Source organism: Schistocerca americana, chromosome X (genome assembly GCF_021461395.2).
Source record: "Schistocerca americana isolate TAMUIC-IGC-003095 chromosome X, iqSchAmer2.1, whole genome shotgun sequence".
NCBI lineage: Eukaryota > Metazoa > Arthropoda > Insecta > Orthoptera > Acrididae > Schistocerca > Schistocerca americana.
Genome location: NC_060130.1, coordinates 269,239,234 through 269,259,686, shown reverse-complemented (window position 1 = coordinate 269,259,686; position 20,453 = coordinate 269,239,234). Strand labels below are relative to the sequence as shown.

Sequence of the window (20,453 nt, the reverse complement as noted above, 5' to 3'; positions counted from 1 at the left end):
GGCAGCTAGGGCGCGCGGGAAAAATTTTTCTCATTTACATCTGGCTGTTTGCTGCTACTGCCCTTACAGCTAACAGCCACACTTCAAGTAGCAGGAAGCGGGAGAACGTACTGCTCATACGCGAGTCAACTACGCATGCGCATCAGCCCGCTGGCAAGTGGTCAAAAGAACCTAATGCGAACAGTTGTGACGTCATGCTCACAGCAAGCAGTTTATTGTTACGAAGAATTACGTAGTCTTCCCCCTACGGCCTTTGATATATTTTTGCTTTTTGCAGACACTTGTGCGTGTACGGTGTTTTGTTGTTGTAAATTTCGCATTTCCTTTGCTACTAAAGTTTTATTTTTTTCCTCTCTTTTATATTTTATTGCTGCAGTATCATTCTCCAGTAGCAGGATACAGTAACATTCTTTGCTAGAGAATCCATTCTTACCAGTAAAAATTACAAAAATTTAACTGAAAGCTAAAACAATTAAAAATTCCCAGAATTACAAAAAAATTCCCGGGTTTTTCCCGGATATCCCGGGTCGTATACACCCTGTATTAAAAACACCTCACATTGATGTCCACGCTAAATTTCACGCTTTTATAGAAGATCGCCAATCTCGGAGATTTTGCATTCGTTTGAATTTGGCATGCCTTTTTAGTTGTTTCTGCAACAGTGTTCTGGCCTGTTTTGTGTACAAAGGGGGTAACCTCTGTCATTTGTTAATTTGTATGCTACAAATCTCTCAATTGCTATCAATACAATTTCTCTGAATTCAAGCTACATCTGGTCTCTACATTTATATTGTTAATTTGGAAGGAGTGGAGATTGTCTCTCAGGAAGGCATCACATGAATTTTTTTACAGCTTTTTTGAATAGGTATATTTTTTGTTTTAATTTTTGGATGATTTGGGGGTTACAATATTCAATCTTGCTTCGACAACCCTGTGTTCACTAATCTCTGTATCTGTTTTATTGCTTGTTATTAGCTCAGGATTATTTGTTGCTAAGAGGTCAAGTGTGTTTTCACAACTGCTTACTACTCACGTGAGCTCATGAATTAACTGCTCAAAATAATTTTCAGAGAATGCATTTAGCACAATTTTGGATGCTGTTTTATGCATACCTCTGTGTTTAAACATGTATTTTCGCCAACATATCCAGGATAAATTAAAGTCACCACCAACTAAAACCGTATGAGTTGGGTATGTGTTTCAAATTAAACTCAAGTTTTCTCTGAACCTTTCAGCAATTGTACCATCTAAGTTGGGAGGTCAGTAAAAGGATCAAATTATTATTTTATCTGAGTTAACAAGAATGACCTCACCCCATCGGTGCTTTCTATTGGTGTTTGGAGCTCTGGTACTTTCCCAACACAGCTACAACAATTTACACTGTTATATTGATGGTTCCTGTATCTATGTTCTTCCTGTATCCAGTCTGGGAGTCTGAAGCCCTCTTTGTATTTCCCCCCGAAAGCCTCTATCCTAAAAAGACCACCCAGTCCATGCACACAGCCCCAGCTACCTGTGTAGCTGCCTCCTGCATGTAGTGAACTCGGTGGCCTATTCAGCAGAACCTGAAACTGACCAATCTGTGGCGCAAGTCGAGGAATCTGCAGCCTAAAAGGTCATAGAACCATCTGGGCATCTGATTCACACCCTCCACTTGGCTCTGTACCAAAGGTCCGCAATCAATCCTGTTGACTATGTTGCACATGGTGAGCTCTGCTTTCATCTCGCAAGCAAGATTGGCAGCCTTTACCACTTCTGTTAGCCACTTGAAACCAGAGAGAATCTCTTCTGATCTGAAGTGACGCACATCATTGGTACTGATGTGAGCCACCCCCTGCAGTTGGCTGCACCCTGTGCTCTTCATGGCATCTGGAAGGACCCTTTCCATGTCTGGAATAACTCTACCCAGTATGCACACGGAGTGCACATTGGCTTTCTTTCCCTCCTTGGCAGCCATGACTAGAAGGAGCTGCATAATGGGCCTAGCATTGGAGCTCCCAACTACCAATAACCCACCTTCTGCGATTGCCAATATCTCGCAGGCAGAGAGGTTCCCCCGAAACAGGACAAGCGACTGCACCTGGGTGAGGGACAGTGTCAGCCACAGACAGCATCTGGAACCTGTTTGTCAGACTAACTGGGGAAACATTATGTACAGCCCCCTGGGAAGTCTTCTGCTGCCTGCCGCACCCCGAAGCGACCTCCCACTCGGTCACGGGTGAGTGGTCAATCTCAGTCAGAGCAGTAACGGGGCTGGTCATCGGTGCAGGCCGATCGGCGGATTCAGACATGCTGGACGTCTGTTGGATCTGCATGGCCAGCCCACAACAGTGATGCCCATCCACTGCAGCTTCAAACTGTGTAATCAAAGCCATCACAGCCTGGAGCTGAGAGTGAAGTGCCACCAACTTGGCTTGCATCTGCACACAGCCAACAGTCTCTATTCATACTAAAGACCGTGGAAAACTACACTACACAGACAAAAAAGGACAATCGACACGCGCTATAGAACTCTACTGTAGACATGGAGGAAAATTCAAGAACTGTGTCTTATAAATTATATTAACACACATCGATTCAAAGACTGAACTACCAAAGCACTCGGGTAACACTAAATAATTATCTCCCGATTAGGAACTTGTAATACATCACAAAATTGGTTTACTTCCCAATACAAACAAAAACGCGAGAACTGTCTCTATTAAATATTAAATTAACACACATAAACCCAAAAAAAAAACTAAACTACCAAAGCACACTGATGAAACTATACAATTCACTCTTGGTTAGGAAGTCGTAAAATGTAACAAAATTGGTTACTTCCCTGTGGCTGCGTGTGTCTTAGCCAGTCGCTGCTGACTGACTCAGATGCTCTCTAGTGGCTGAACACTTAATTATCAGTACTGAAACGATATAAGTGGGTCTTTATTTTTTTCAAACGTCTGTTCTGAATTTGCCCGAGTATACTTGAGATTTTAACTTTCTGTCAGAATAATAAAAATGAGAAAACTCGGAGTTTTATGTTAAGGGGTTAATAACAGTTAAGTTGCTATGGGTAGAACATAATATACTTACGAGTTTTCTCTTTTTTTCTGGCTCTTGAGTAACGTCAGACGATGAAGCAGGTGATAGTTTCTCTGGCTGAGGTTCTTCTGTCTTCTGAGTGGGTAGTTTTATGCTGATCACATTTCGACGGGGAGCTGCAGTAGAAGTGTTCTGTTGTATCTGCTGAGTTGCTGGGGATGATTCCCCATCTTCTGAGGATGTAGTGCGACGACTCCTGCGGCGCTGCTCACGACTGCAAAATCAAATATTCAATTTCTAACAAACAACATTCTGTTACAATACCATGGTGTGCTCTGCTTACAGTTCTTAAGAGGTTGAGTGAATCTTATGGCTGTGACTTACTCTGACACCTCCTGCGTAGGTTTTTTAGGATTGAGTGCCAAACATTCAGCAGCATTTCCACAAGCACATGATGTAGGGTTCCCTTCTGAATCCTGTAGTGTATCATGACTGATGGTTATCTCACTATTTTTTTCAATATTAGTTGTTGTGACAATGTACAAATGTAGAGTACCCTTTTCAATGCAGTGCCTAATCTGTAAAGCATAATCACATTATTTAACACACAGTATGTTGTTGGTGCACTATAAAATTTCACATTAAAGTATTTCCTATGGAAAAAGAACATATTGTTATAAGTTTAAGTCATTAACTAATTTTTGTATTACAACCTCTGCATTTGGTCTGCAGGATCTTCGTACAAATCTTGCATCATTCCCATAAGTTCTTGTATCTACACATACTTCAGATCCCTCTTTAGGTAACCGATAAAAAAATATAAATGGTCCTGGGGGCGGTCTTGCACGCTTCATATGCCCTGCAATTGACTGGGGTGATTTGTGCTGAGATGAAAGCATATATTTTCCTCGCAACTCAATTACTGGCTGGTTTGTTGACAACTGCACAGTTGAAACAAGGATCTGCAAGAAAAAAAGTATTTCAATCTCACACAGATAAAATAAGCAATTACAGCATGGCACATGGAACAACCACACATAATAGAGAACTTAAATATAAAATAGAATCACGGTCATCTAAACGTATCATCCTATGTATGTTACTAAGCAATCAAGTTATGCCAGTAACTATATATCGAAGTACACATTGTTGAAAAAATATCTATTACCAATGAATTATTAATGTCTACTGTTTACATAAATATTTTTCATCCTAAAGCTGAGTACAGTCTTTCATGAAGATGACACAAAGTTCCTTAAATACTTTTAGTATCATATGCAGCACACATCTGTTCTATGTACAAGAAAATATATGGTGGTAGATAGCTAGAAAAGATTTCAATTGTTGTACAATTTAGTGGGGAGATATTTCTAAAAGCATGAGGAGTTTCTTTAGATGTATACCACCCAATTTTGATTAACTGAAACTGACATTTGTTTCTGATTAAGCCACTATAGCAAAATGACACACATCAGACTGTTGAAAACAACATACTGACATTGTGTTAGTTAACTGGAGTACTTTAGGGGCTAGTCGTAGTTTCTTAATATTAGTGTTACAAGATTTCTGAATATGGGACTCCAAAATGTTAAACTAAAACAACAAATATAATAGCACAAGGAAAAAAGGGCCAACTTGTGTGTGTGTGTGGTTGTGTGTGTGTGTGTGTGTGTGTGTGTGTGTGTGTGTGTGTGTGTGTGTGTGTGGGTGGGTGGGTGGGGGGGGGGGGGGGCGCGTATTTCCAGTTGTCTTCCTCCTGAAACGTATCTGCCTTGCCATACAAACACTTACTGGGTCAAGTTTCTAGTTTGGTTTGGTTTGATGAGTTTAAAAGGAAGCCAAATTAAAGATCTGGGTGCAGTGCAGTATTCTTTATTATTTTAAGTTCTGGAGGGTAAAAATGTGTATTTTATCATAGGTGTCAGAGTACTGTTTACTTAACAAATATAACTTGTATGTACTATATGACAAGTAATACACAACACTGTACTGAATAATTAAAATCTGCTGCTATTCCTAATACAAGTCTTCTGGAGCATTCTCTCTGGTATTTCACTATGTATTAGGAATTTTGTTTCTGCATTATGTAGATCGAGTCAGTGCAAACAAATACTGGTATTCATGAGTTTTAATAAACTCTGAGCATTAACGAAAAATGTCCATTTTTTTTCTCTTTACAAAATATTTTTCCAGCATGAATTTTATGTACCCACTCGATGGAGTGGCCCCAAATTACTGCAGTGTGATGTTCAGTTTAATGATATGTGTTAATAATGACAGAAAAACATGAAGAATAAAAGGTGCTTCAGTGACTACTCAATAGTGTTGATATATACAATGTTTCACTCACCAAACATCTAACACAGCTGGTACAGTTTGCATTTGCAATAACTTTATAATGAACCCTGTTAAGAGCGCCTTTTTATATAATAAGTATTAATTACTTATTTGAAAAGGTGCTCTCCCTTAACTTTGAAAGAACACAAAATATTCAATTATTCACAGGAAATAGAACAATATCAATGAAAAATGTAGCGCATAAAGAGGAGTCAGAGAGCATACCCTAATGTTACAAATTTTTTATATGAAAACACTGATGAAAATTGGAAGAAACACAGTATAAGGCTTCCCAAGCAGCGAAGCTAAGTAACTTTTGCTTTCCACAAAAGTGTTAGTTTTGGAAACACACAAATAAACATCTTAATATAATTTCACTCACATTTTATTGCATAACATTTTGGCACATAAAATCACTTAGGACAAAAGCAAGAAGTGTGAATGAAAAGCACTCTTCATCTAATTTCATCTTTTAGGTACCTTTCAATGACTTGGAACGTCTAACTGCTACTTCACAAACATACAGCATGTTCCTGCAATGCAAACTTTCTGAGATGACAGAAACGAGCACATTCAGCAATTTATGATCAGGAACACTGATCCAGAATTTATTTAAGTCAAGCACTACACAGCCATACCTCATATGATGAACCTACAAATTATTGTTTGTATGATGTTGTAAATTCATTATTGCATAAATAGTTGCTAACACTGTACAGTAAGCAAACATGATGAACATAGGGGTGGAGACAGGTACCTCCACCAACAACCTGCAGATAAGATGATGCGTTCCCTGACATGATCAGTACTGAAATAGAAATGCGTAGTACTCCAATGTATGTTTACAAACTGAAGTGTACAATCAATCAGCCTTAGCATTTTAACCAGTTAATGGCTTAGCAGACATGACTTTTATGTGCAGGCAGGCAAATGGAAATAATACAGAAGCTGATAGGTTAAATTGGGCCAAGTATCCATGTAGAAGAAATTTGGAACATAACATATTTCCAAGACTGTTCTGACAGTTAAGGGGAAAATGGCAAGTGATACCACAATATGATAACTAGGGAAGACAACACACTGTATGTACTACAACCTGTAAAAATCATTGCTTGCTCATTGGAATGAGGAGTCTTCAATTAATACTTGATCAGTAACACTGCAACAGTTTTAGATGTTTCCATGATGTCTTCTTTAACGTTTGTGAAAATACGAGGGTTGTATCAAAAATAAGGTTCCCCCACTTTTTTTAGACACAAGGAACTTTTTACTCGAAAAAACGATTACATCATTAGAAATGTTGATCTTTAAGCTATTTTTCCACATAGTCCCCATTTTGTCCTACGCATTTTTTCTGTCAAGTAATCCACTTTTGGATTCCCACTTCAAAGAAGTCCGCCGTCAACCCATTGAGAAACTTGGAAACTACTTCTTGCAGCTCCTCGTCCGTCTGGAATCGTAGACTGTCTAGGTGCTCCTTCAATTTCAGAATCAGATGGTAATTGCTGGGTGCCACACTGGGGCTGTAAGGGGGTAGTCAATGACATACCAGCCAAATTTGTCAATTAACTCCTTCGTTTGTTGTGACACATGTGGACAGGCATTGTCGTGGTGTGGCCTCACACCTTTGCTGAGTTTTCCCCTACGTAATTTTGGACTGTGCGCCTGAGCTTTTTCAAGGTCTCACAACAACCTGTCGAGTTTATGTTGGTCCCTCTAGGCATAAAATCAATGGGGAGTACACCGATGCCATGATTTTTCCTGCTGACAGCTGCTGCTTAAACTTCTTTGGTGGTGGCGATCTGGTGTGTTTGCATTTGCGCGATTGTTGTTTTGTTTCCGGAGTAACATAATGGCATCACGATTCATCCCCCATAACAATTTAATCAAGGAAGTCTTCCTTATTCTTGACGCATTCACTCCAGAACTTCCCAGCACAGTTGACACGTTGCTGTTTGTGGACTTCTGAAAGCATGTGCGGCCCCCAGCGCGTGCACACCTTGTGGTAGCCTAGCTTTTCATTCAATATCCTTTCAATTGAAGCTTCAGAAGCCTCAGGAATTTGAGCAGCCAGTTGCCAGATGGTGATTCACCAATCTTTGAGCAGGATTTGCTCAACTTTCGCCACAACTTCATTGGAGATTGACGGCCTCTCATTTTATTGTTCGTCGTGGACGTCCGTACGGCCATTGGCAAACTTGCTACACCATTTGCGGATGTTTTGAATGCTTATACACATTTCCCCATATACTTCACTCAATTGCCGATGAATTTCTACAGGTGGTAACTTTCTTGTGTGCAAAAATTGGATGTCCGCACAAATTTCACACCTGGTGGTGATGGCGACGACAGGCTCCATCGCTTATGGCTGTCCAGCTGGTACTAACGATTGCAGATCCATGCTGGTTGTTGGAATCGGTGGTGGGGGATCCGGTGAACACAGTGGTGTTGCCAGATTTTGCATTGCACCAAGCACGATAAGGGTACAGAGTTGGGAACCTTACTTTTGAAACAACCCTCATAGATATTTAAATCCCTTAATATAAACTGATGACCCAAAACATTAAGGCCACTATCCACCACAAGACTGAATGCCACCTGGTGGTATTGCAGTCACATGCCGCAAGAAGGAAAGTATACAAGCAGTACAGACACAAATGAGTAATCACTATCGATAACACAGGGCAAGAACAGGGAAATACACCGACTAGTGATTTTGACGAAGGGTAGTGTGTTATGGCCTGGCACCTGGGAAGAAGCATCTTGGAAACAGCAAAGCTGGTCAGCTCTTTACATGTTACTGTAGTGAGCACCTAGGGTACATGGTGGAAGGAAGTGAAACCACGAGTATCCAATAAGGTGTTGGACATCCATGCATCATTACGGAACATGAAAATCATAGGCTTGCCTGCTCTGTAAGACAGGATAGATGGCAATCTGTGGCAGATCTGATGAAAAGAGTGTAATGATGGGGCACACAAAAGTGTTTCGATGCACATTGTTCAACACACACTGTAGAGCGTAGAGTTCTGCACCGGGTATCCTGTATGTGTTCCTTTGTTGACCCAACAAAATCATCAGTTATGATTGTAGCAGGCACAGGATAATCAAGAGTGCACCACATATCATTGGAAACACATCACCTGGTCATGTGAATCATGTTTCTCATTACATCACGTCAATGGTCATGTCCTGACACACCATCATCGAGGTGAATTGCTGCTCGAAACATACATCTCACCACAGATGTGGGCTTCTGGGGACAATATTATCTTATGGGGGCTAGGCCTCTATGGGGTCTATAGCAGTTATCGAAGGCATGATGATAGTTGTAGACTATGTGACCATTACTGTGGACCACCTGAATTCCTTCATGTTTGATGTCTTCAACAACAGTGATGGAAACTTCCAGCAGAATAACTGTCCCTGTCATAAGGCCAGAATCCTGCAACAATGGTTTGAGGAGCATGACAGTGAACTCACATTGATGTCTTGGCCACCAAATACATCTATCTGAACTCTATGGAACACATCAGTCCATAATTTATGGGAACTGTATTACCAGTGCACAGTCCTCAGGTGCCACATACCTCCGGAAACATATTAAGGATGTGCTGAATCCATGTTATACAGAAAGGTGGACCAACAAGTAATCAAGCCAATGGTCATTATGTTTTGGTTCAGCAGTGTATTTGTTTGTTTATAATGACGTTTCGGTTATCACCAGATCAAAACTTCCAGAAGTTAACAGTTGACACACTATATGGCTTTTACTTTAACTGACAATGAAATTTGTTTTACGAGTTTAAAGTTTTAATCTGATGATTGGAGTAGCAAAAAACATTGTTATAAATAAAGAAATATAATGAGTGATCTAAATGGCTTTATTCACAAAAATCTCAAAGATCCCAGGCTCATTTTGGAATTCTTTTATTGATAAATTTCTTTCATTAAACTTTGCTTTTTATCATGACGTCAGTTTTCATTTTGCTGTAGAAAGCTCTTAAAGCTTGTCAGGATCACTAAGATAATTTGCCCACCTAATTTAGATGATACTTCGTTGTAAGGGCTTAAAGTTATATGAAGATTGTAACAAGTGTACAATATATTGGAAATGTGGACACATTGAACTGAGGATATATTTTTATCACGATATTTTGTTCTGTAGTAGTCTGCCTGAGAAACAATGGAGCCGTGAGGGGTAGCTGTGTGGTCTGAGGCATCTTGTCACGGTCCGCCAATGTGGCGCATCAATTAAACCACATAATTATACAACACACAAGTATGAATAAAAAAACACCAAAAATGGCATTTCAGCTTCACAAACATATGGTGCCAGCTTGGTTTGCATCTATAAGCCAGTCTGTAGGCCAGTCACACTACACAACAAATGATGACAAGCAAATGCGTTTCTGCCAGTAAAATGGCACACACAGAATATCTATGTCAAAATTTAAATATTAGTTATACCATTTCGCAAAAGAAAGTTTGTGACGAGCCCAAGGTCTATGTTAGGCTAAAAGATGATACTTGGGTTGCCTGCTAGCAAAGCCAATGAATATGACTCCATAAGGAGTTATAAATACTACTACTCGATTAAAATTTTTCCATCTGTCATATGCAACAGCAGTGATGTCCACATGACATCACCTACCCCGTGCTATGGTTGGCTGATAGAAACCATGCCTTGGTTCCATGCTTCAATTAGTAAAACTGGAACCCTTCTTGTCTGCCTGCCTGCCCCTTTTTCTTATAAACGGGTGAAATTTATGTCACATACTATGGTCTACGGTTCCTCGGTGTGAAAAATTTAAGCTTCTAAAGCCATAGGCACATGGACTGTGCATTCGAATGTCAACACTGAGCATGTCGAGTTTCTCATGTCAGTGTGGAAAAAGCATGTTTGGGAGTATTTCTGAACATGTAGAGTAGTATCTAGCATGTACAATATTCTGGATGTGTGTCTGAACATAGACCAATGAGATGGACGAATGCGACCTATGTCACATGATGCCATCTCTCTTCATACACTCTAGAGATGCCATATTGGCTTGCAGTTAAGTCCATAATTATGGGTATACACTGTTTCAATCTCTCAAAAACCTGTTGTCAATTGTACAGTTTGCTTGAGGACCCATCAAAAATGCATTGCTCTTGGTACAATTTGTTATAATCAAATGTTAGTTAGTAACATACCTATAATTAAAGCTTTCAGGAGATTGTAAGATGCAAAGTACAGTTCTACCTCATCCATTGTTTGTGCAGCATAACTCCCAGAAATGCAGGGTTGTAAGGTAATGGGTGATGTGTTGCTGTTTATGTGTCACTAGAACCAAACATTTATTTACTCACCTTTACATTGTCTAATAGGTTCTGATACTTTCTTATTAGTTTAATGTAAATATAGTCTACAATATTCGAAGCTATGTAAATGTAAGTGTGCCCTCTCTGAGTAATGAGTTTGTTAAATTGGCTTTATCCAAAAGACAGCTTGCGCTTCTTGTAGGAACGTATTGTGCACTTCCTTGTTTCAAGTCTTCTACTTCACATGTTGTAAATATTCTGCTACTGAATAAGAACAGTGATTAAGTACAAATGACCTTAGGGTTTTACTAAAAAGTGAGAACAATGGAATAATTTTTATCTTATGTGGAGAACTAGTGCAAATTTATATCACACTATTTTAATGGAACTTTTATAAGTCAATGTCATTACTGATTGGACATGGTACTTTCCTTTTTTGCCTTCAACATGTTCATGACATCGATGCTTTTATTTATGTACGCTACAGACAAAGACGTGACTAGCATATAGGCAAGGGAGGAAATGTTCATTTTAACAGAGCTAATGTAGGAAGTTTACACCCTTCCATTTTGTAGTGTGATTCGAGAGCCAGATATGGCAGACAACTGCCACTGGAGTGTGCTGTGACTGCATACACTACACTGAAGTACACACAGGGCATGCACAAGTTGCATTGTTTCTGATATTGAACTCAGTATGCTAAATTTTGACGTTTGAAAGTGCGGTCCGTATGCCGACAGCTTAATTCGATGCAGTCGAGCGATTTGTCACATATTTCGATACTTGCAAACTCACTCATCAAAATTGTTACGGCTTTCATGGCCACAAGTTGATAGAGTGACTATTTGCTTCTGTCATGGGTTCTTCGGCCGACATTTGTCTGATGATTTTACTGATGTTTTGGCAGAACTAGTGGCTGGCATTGACAAAGCTTCACCCTCCATTGCCGGTGGTGAACTGGAGCCGAGCTCGTGGCTGCGGACTATATGTACCTGGCGTGCCAACATCCGAGGACTTCTCCGCAGTCATTTCCGGTGCAGTTCTCGTCTTTCTACCTGCATGTCTCGCCACGAGCTATTTCACGTGGAATGGCAATTTCTATGAATAGCTGGAAGGCATTGCTATGGGTAGTCCTCTTAGTCCAGTGGTGGTCAGCTTCTTCATGGAACATTTCGAAGCACAGGCATTGGACTTGGCGACTTGTAAACCTAAAGTGTGGTGCAGATACTTTGATGATACTTTGGTAGTGTGAAGCCACGGTGGAGAACAGCTCGGTGACTTCTGAAGACACTTGAACAGCCTCCATGCCAACATAAAATTTACCATGGAAGTAGAAAAGGACAAAAAACTACCATTTCTACATGTACTGGTCACAAGGGATGGTGAAATCCTGGGACATAGCATGTACCGAAAACAGACACACACAGACCAATACCTGCACAAACTATCATACCAACACCCGAGCCAGAAATGAGGCATGATTCATGCCAGTGTAATGCGAGCAGGACAAATATGTGAGCCGCAGCACCTCAAATGCAAAATGCAACACCTTGAAAGTGTTCCGAGGAGCAATGGCTCTGTTACAATTCTGATATAATTTGTGGAGTACCCAAACACTCGGCAAAGTAAGGAATTAGAAAAAGAAATGTCAGGTATGGCCTATCTGTCATACATTCCCAGAGTGGTGGACAGAATCAACCGTATAATGCACAAACATGGTGTAAAGACAATTTTCAAACTGACAAGGAAGATCAAAGAATGTCTTAGATCAGCAAAGGATAAAAGGGACCCACTTGAAATGTTGGGAATATACTGCTTACCTTGCACATGAGGAAAAGTTTATGTCGGAACGACTGGACGATAAATCAACACCAGAATCAAAGAACACAAGTGATATTCCAGGTTGGGGCAGGGACAGCAATCGGCCATGGCAGAGCATGCACAGAGTCAGACCGACCATGTAATAAAATTCATCCACACGGAAGTTCTGGCTGTAGAGAAGCACTATCACACCCGTTTGTTGAGAGAAGCTGTAGAAATACACAAACACGGTAATAGCTTGATTGGTTGATTGAGAGAGTATGGAACCAAACAGCGTGGTCATCAGTCCCGCGATTCCAAAGGGGGTTACATAAGAAAGAGTCTGCTAAAAGTGAACGGATTCAGTCAGAGGAGTCAAATTATAAAAGAATGAACATTAGGCACACACAGTATAAGTATAAAAGGTGAGATCAAATCTAAAAACTGGAAAAAGAGGGGCGGTCATGGGGTCACAGACCATGAAAACTGCAAAAGGAGTCCCAATCACAACCAACCCACCCCTGCTCCAAGACGAAAGGAGAATCTTATATCTGGAAATAAAAACCACTTTCACGAAGGAAACCAAGGACCAGGTCTACCATCCGTGGATCGTCCGCCAATATTAAATTTAAGGAAGCAGGAAGACTATACTTAGCACGAAGGGCCGAAAGAAGGGGACATGCAACCAATATGTGAGATATCGTCATTCTGGTACCACAACCACATTATGGGGGCAGGTCGTTACGTAGGAGGAAACAATGGGTACAGCCAATGCATAAATGCCATAAAACAGTGCACTCCTTCATAGAGGGGTGGAAAGAAGTGCCCCAAACTGCAGGACTCCTTGACTGTGCGGAGTTTATTACTATGAGCAGTAGTGCTCCAGATGGCATTCCACTGTTGGGCAAAGAGAGATTTGACATACACTCCTGGAAATTGAAATAAGAACACCGTGAATTCATTGTCCCAGGAAGGGGAAACTTTATTGACACATTCATGGGGTCAGATACATCACATGATCACACTGACAGAACCACAGGCACATAGACACAGGCAACAGAGCATGCACAATGTCGGCACTAGTACAGTGTATATCCACCTTTCGCAGCAATGCAGGCTGCTATTCTCCCATGGAGACGATCGTAGAGATGCTGGATGTAGTCCTGTGGAACGGCTTGCCATGCCATTTCCACCTGGCGCCTCAGTTGGACCAGCGTTCGTGCTGGACGTGCAGACCGCGTGAGACGACGCTTCATCCAGTCCCAAACATGCTCAATGGGGGACAGATCCGGAGATCTTGCTGGCCAGGGTAGTTGACTTACACCTTCTAGAGCACGTTGGGTGGCACGGGATACATGCGGAAGTGCATTGTCCTGTTGGAACAGCAAGTTCCCTTGCCGGTCTAGGAATGGTAGAACGATGGGTTCGATGACGGTTTGGATGTACCGTGCACTATTCAGTGTCCCCTCGACGATCACCAGTGGTGTACGGCCAGTGTAGGAGATCGCTCCCCACACCATGATGCCGGGTGTTGGCCCTGTGTGCCTCGGTCGTATGCAGTCCTGATTGTGGCGCTCACCTGCACGGCGCCAAACACGCATACGACCATCATTGGCACCAAGGCAGAAGCGACTCTCATCGCTGAAGACGACACGTCTCCATTCGTCCCTCCATTCACGCCTGTCGCGACACCACTGGAGGCGGGCTGCACGATGTTGGGGCGTGAGCGGAAGACGGCCTAACGGTGTGCGGGACCGTAGCCCAGCTTCATGGAGACGGTTGCGAATGGTCCTCGCCGATACCCCAGGAGCAACAGTGTCCCTAATTTGCTGGGAAGTGGCGGTGCGGTCCCCTACGGCACTGCGTAGGATCCTACGGTCTTGGCGTGCATCCGTGCGTTGCTGCGGTCTGGTCCCAGGTCGACGGGCACGTGCACCTTCCGCCGACCACTGGCGACAACATCGATGTACTGTGGAGACCTCACGCCCCACGTGTTGAGCAATTCGGCGGTACGTCCACCCGGCCTCCCGCATGCCCACTATACGCCCTTGCTCAAAGTCCGTCAACTGCACATACGGTTCACGTCCACGCTGTCGCGGCATGCTACCAGTGTTAAAGACTGCGATGGAGCTCCGTATGCCACGGCAAACTGGCTGACACTGACGGTGGCGGTGCACAAATGCTGCGCAGCTAGCGCCATTCGACGGCCAACACCGCGGTTCCTGGTGTGTCCGCTGTGCCGTGCGTGTGATCATTGCTTGTACAGCCCTCTCGCAGTGTCCGGAGCAAGTATGGTGGGTCTGACACACCGGTGTCAATGCGTTCTTTTTTTCATTTCCAGGAGTGTAGATCCACACATCTGCAGCTGGAATCGTGAAAGGAAAAGGGGGTAAGTATCTGCTTCTCTAGCCAAACGGTCAGCCAATTCATTCCCTGGGATTCCCACATGACTTGAGACCAAGAGAAAGACGACTGAACAGGCGGCACGCTCAAGGACAGAGAGAAGGTCATCAATGGCAGAGACCAAGGGGGTGACGAGAGTAGCATTGATCGACAGCCTCAAGGTGATCATGGAGTCTGAACAAATTAAAACACTATGGAGAGAGGCCTGAGAAACAAAAAGGAGGGCCCTGCTCTGCTGTAAATACACTACATGATCCTGGCAACAAATGGTGCTCGAAGCTGGTAGGAGATGTAAAAGCGTATCCCACCTTATCAGTAGTCTTTGAACCATCAGTGTAAAGGATGGTCGCACCCTGGAACTCTGCAAGGATGGCACATACAAGACACCGGTAAACCATAGGAGCAACAGACACCTTAGGACCCTGGAAGAAAGCGGTTCTAATCTGTGGTCTAGGCACAGCAGACACGTATAAAGGCCAATTGGCCCTGCGGAATGGCCAACGTGGGGGTATGTCTGCCTAGAGGCAGCAGGGGAATGATAGTGTCACTGGGACGTGGTCACTGTCACAAAGGCCATCATGGGATGACCAATGTAGGGACGCCACGGGGGCAGGGGAGGAGATCGTGAGATCGATAGCAGAGAAGGTGCCATGAGCAGCACTAGGACTGGTTAGGGGAACCATCGCTGGAGAGAGACAAATCAAAGTCCGTGATAAGTTGGTCGATTAGGATACCCCGACCCACTGATTGACACTCCCCCACAGTGGATGGTGGGCATTGAAACTCCCGAGGAGGAGAAATGGGGGCAGGAGTTGCTGAAGTAAGGTAGATAGTGCAACATAAGCTAGTGGCCTACCTGGAGGGAGGTAGACATTGCAAATGGTGATTGGCAGAGTTGTTTGCACTCTAACTGCTATCACTTCCAAGGTGGTACGTTTGGCGGTCCAGTCACTAAGGACATCAGAGCGAACCAGACCCTAGCAGATGCTATCCCAGCATGGTTCCGACACAATGCCCGATAACCACATAAAGTGGGAGAGTGGTCGTCATGGAAATGCGTTTCTTGGAGAACAAGGCAGAACGCAGAATAAGAGGAGACAAGACGTTGCCTTTCCGGTAGGTGACGATAGTAGCCATTGCAGTTCCACTGGATGATCGTACGGCGTGAGTCCAAGGTAGGCACGAAGGAGCCGATGAGGAGGTCAGGTCACTTGGTCAGTTGTTGTCACCGACAAGGTTGGGGTGACATCCATAAATAAGATGTCAGAATCAGGTTGCGAGAGGAAAGTTGGCACCTCTGGCGGCACCGGAGACGCCTTCACTTGAAATTTATGTTTCTTCTTCTCTTTCTGAGGTGGAGGAGGACAGGACACAGGGGGGGTACAGATGGGGTAACAGTCTTCTGGCCTGAGAGACGCTGGGGAGAGGGTTCCCGGGAGGGAGCCCGATCACCGGCAGATGCTGAAGAAGGGGGGCAATTCTTCGGCCGGGATGGGCGAGCGACTCCCTGATGGGAGGTCGTGGGAATGGCAGGGGAGGTGGAGGGGAGAGAGGGGCGGGGCTGGGGTAAGGATGAGGGAGAGGAGGGAGGAGGAGGAGGAGGAGGAGGAGGAGGAGGAGGACGAAAGGAAGCAACAGAGGCAAAAGTTGAAGATAGTGACACCAGATGGAGTCTCTCATACTTTTGGTGAGCCACAGCGTAAGACAGGTGATCCAGGGACTTATTATATTCTTGTATCTTCTTTTCTCTCTTGTAAGCAGGGTTTTCTGGTGAGCGAGGGGAGTGGTGGGTCAGCACAATTAACACACACAGGCAGCAGAACACAAGGGGTTCACTCATGGATGGGGTGGCCACAGTCACCACACAAAGGGTCTGCCGTACAGTGGGAAGACACGTGCCCAAACTGCAGGCACCGAAAGCACCGCATAGGTGGAGGGATGTATGGCTTCACGTCACATCTGTAGCACATAACCTTGACCTTCTCTGGGAGGATATCCAGCTCAAAAGCCAGGATGAAGGCGCCAGTATCAGTGTGGTTGTCATTGCGACCCTTCTGCACATGTCAAACAAAATGAACGCCACGCCGCTCCAGATTAGCCCGGAGTTCCTCATGAGTTTGCAGGATGAGGTCCCTCTGAAAAATGACTCCCTGGACCACATTCAGAGATCGGTGAGAAGTTGGGACGTTGTCAAGATGATCACAGGCACAAAGAGCTGCGGATTGGGTGGGAGAAGCAGCTTTCATCAACAGGGAGCCCGACCGCATCTTACTAATAGACTCCACTTCGCCAAACTTGTCCTCGATATTTTCCATGAAAAACAATGGCTTTGTGGCAGTGAATGTGTCTCCATCCATCCTAGTACAGACGAGGTAACGGGGAAAACGTTTCAGCCCAAGATGGCGAACCTGGTCCTCCTCCCATGGTGTAGCCAGGAAAGCAAAGGCTGCCGGGTCATACGGACAGCATTTAAGGATCCTTCACCATTCGAAGAGACGGCCGTGTGAGAACAGCAAGATTTTTGCAGCCTGATACACTTCATGCGCCAAGCATCCTCCCTGATACTACCCACTCCTCTCCCCATGGGTGCCACCCAGCCACAGAAAGGGCCGTCTGGCATGGCGGGAGTTCCGATGTTCTATGCAGACAAGCAACCACTCCTTGGCATACATGGGGAGGGAACAGCTCAAGTGTCAGTAGTGTGATCCCTGTGTTGTCAGGGGGCTCAGCCATATGGGTACGTAACAGCCCCACCACAGGGACTGGCTACATGTGCTGGTGACCTAGCAGGGTCGAAGGGGTCTACAGTGAGGAAGGGAGAGGGAAGAGGAATCCACACCATAGATGTTAGAGAGGGAGTGCTTCCCCATATGGCTCACTCTAAAAACAGGAAATTTTGAAGTGGAGGTCAAACCTCAAGTGGGGACCGAAATACCAAAAGGGTGAAAGAAATGCCAAAAGGGTGAAAGAACCAGCAAAAGGAACAAAACTGCAACCAATACAGGAAATCAGGGGAATAGCCAGGTCGACATAAAGCAGAACACAAGAGAGGGGAAGAAGGTGCCAATGGGGAAGGAGCGGGGATAAGGAGGGAGGGGGGGGAGGGAGAAGGAAAACCAGCTAGGGAATGAAGAATGAGCTGCAATAGCTTGGGGTCCCATGTGCACAACGTACGAACTCACAAAAGAACTGTGAGCTCCCTGGGGGGCAGTAATAGCTTCAACAAGAAAGAAGAAAGCCTTAAGGTAAACAGATCCTGGCTTCCCATACTGCAGCGAACGACCGTCGCAGGTAACAAGAGGAGAACCGCACCGGAAATGACCGCGGAGAAGCCCTCGGACGTTGGCGCACCAGGTACATATAGTCCATGGCCACAAGCTAGGCTCCAGTTCACTACTGGCAATGTAAGGTGAAGCTGTGACAATGCTAGCCACTCATGCTGGCCAAACATCAGAAAAATCATCAGACGAACATCGGCCGAAGAAGACAGAAGCAAATAGGCAGTCTATCATTCATCAAAACCTATAGTGTACATCCTGTTGACCTAGAATCATGAAATTTGAGAAGAAGCAAGGTTTCAAAGTAAAAGTGAAGGAAAAATCCAGCAATTGTTAATTTTTAATTATATCTTATAAATTAGGTATTTTAAAACCTCCAAACTCACTCATCAAAACCTATAGATGAACTATCTGTATACATGTTGGGCCTGGTGGTCTAGCAGTAAAGCATGTTTCTTGAAACTGAGAGGTCACTTCATTGAATCTTGGTTGGCTCACAGGTTTTTCAGCCTTTGTTTTAACCTAGCCTTCATCTCTCAATGACATGAGGATTCTACATTAAACTGTAGGTCCCTGTTCCAACTGTAGGTCCCTGTTCCTCAGTTGGATAAATGGATTAGGATTGGAATATGCAAGTCGCTGAAATGGTGACCAATAGAAAGGCTTGCAGCACGCCTTCATGCCACATGAGAAAATAATAATAATAATTATTATTATTATTAGTAGTAGTAGTAGTAGTAGTAGTATATATATATATAATTAAGCTTGTACGGAACGCACAGAGTGAGAGTCCTAGTCAGACTTGTCCAGTTTTTGTATTTATACTTGTGTATTACACAAGAGAACAGTATACACATTAAACATATCTTCAGAAGACAGGTTTTGGTATAATTTGTTGTACAAGTGTCAGAAAATCTGATACCTATGAATAAAATTGTGACCAGAATGGATTTCACTTGAAGTACTGTATTTTCGTTTCACATCATATCTTTGACTTAAGTTCTTCATGTGGAAAATGAATAGTCATTTTAATGTTGTGTGAAAACATTAGGCCTTTAGAAAAGAAAAAAAAAAAATCAATTTCAATATTTAAACACTGATGTTTACAATGTTAGTAAACTTTTGCCTTCAGATTTATGTAATTTTTACTCAAAATAACTGATTTCACATTATGTCATTAAAGACTGCCAACTTCTCACCATTATTTGTATTATCATTAATTGAAATTTTTGACCCCCTATGTTTCACCAAAATTTGAAATTTGGATGTGTTGATATAGATGCTGTATGGATTCAAATTTATCTTTTGAAAACTACTATCCCTTTGTGTCTTTTACACTCCTACCAGATCATCTGTACCTTTGTTATTCTTCTTTTCTTCATTAGTAATGCAAGGTTTTCCTCTGAGCTGTACACTCTCTCTGCTAACCCATGTGCAACAGTATTATGTAGAACAGAAATTAATTAAAAAAATACATGATGAACTGGGAAAAAAATTACTTACTCTCACACTTGGTGACAACTGCTGCACACGGCATCTGACTGCACCAGTGTTTAAACTGCCAGGTCTCAAATCGGAATGCACACCATTTACTCTAATGCTAGCAATCCTTGCACGAAGCTCTGGTGAATAATGATTTGTTACAGCTTCTTCATAGTGGGTAATCCACTGACGTAACTGTTGCATTGTTTCAATTTCTGGAGTATCACTGTCACTATCAAGATTTTTACTCTGAAAAAAATTCAAGTCATAATTCACTATAGAAACAGTATGTGCCAAAAGATCATGGGAGCTTTATTATGTGACTTCTTTTTACGGTTAGTTTTATTTGAACACAATGCATTTCATATATAATGATGAACATATTAATAAGGATGACAATTTAAAGCTCTCTGAGATGTACTAACAATTCATTGTTGAGGTTTTTCTCAATTTCCATCAAAACTGTTAGTATTTTGATAAGGAATGGGTGGTAGTATTTATATTAAGTCTTTTCAAGCCATCTGGAGATGCCATGTACTTTAGTTTCCAGTAGGTATTAAGTCCAATGTGCTGCATGCCAGATATCATAGCTAGATTCATGGGGGTCACTTAAGAACTGATATACTTATGAACATAAAATGTGCCGTAAGTGAGACTGCCAGCTGGAATATTAAGATAAATCAGGGCACTGGGAACAATTTACCTGACCACTTCCCTTACAACAAATGTATTAAAAATGGGTGAAAGCTCTTGATGGTTGGGAGCAGCGCCATTCCACAAACCAAATGAATCTCAGATCTAGCGAGAATCACAACAGTAATGACG

At 43.0% G+C, this 20,453-nt stretch overlaps 1 protein-coding gene across 1 annotated transcript in view; it reads right to left on the bottom strand.

Annotated features, from left to right (window-relative positions):
* The window catches only part of LOC124555535, a 319,899-nt gene that overhangs the window by 94,568 nt on the left and 204,878 nt on the right, over positions 1-20,453 (bottom strand). Inside the window, exons 10-13 of the mRNA XM_047129490.1 lie at positions 19,650-19,877; positions 3,738-3,986; positions 3,409-3,602; positions 3,076-3,298 (exon numbers count right to left, since the gene is read on the bottom strand). Coding sequence (XP_046985446.1) covers positions 3,076-3,298; positions 3,409-3,602; positions 3,738-3,986; positions 19,650-19,877 — 894 coding nt within the window. The remainder of the gene's footprint in view (positions 1-3,075; positions 3,299-3,408; positions 3,603-3,737; positions 3,987-19,649; positions 19,878-20,453) is intronic.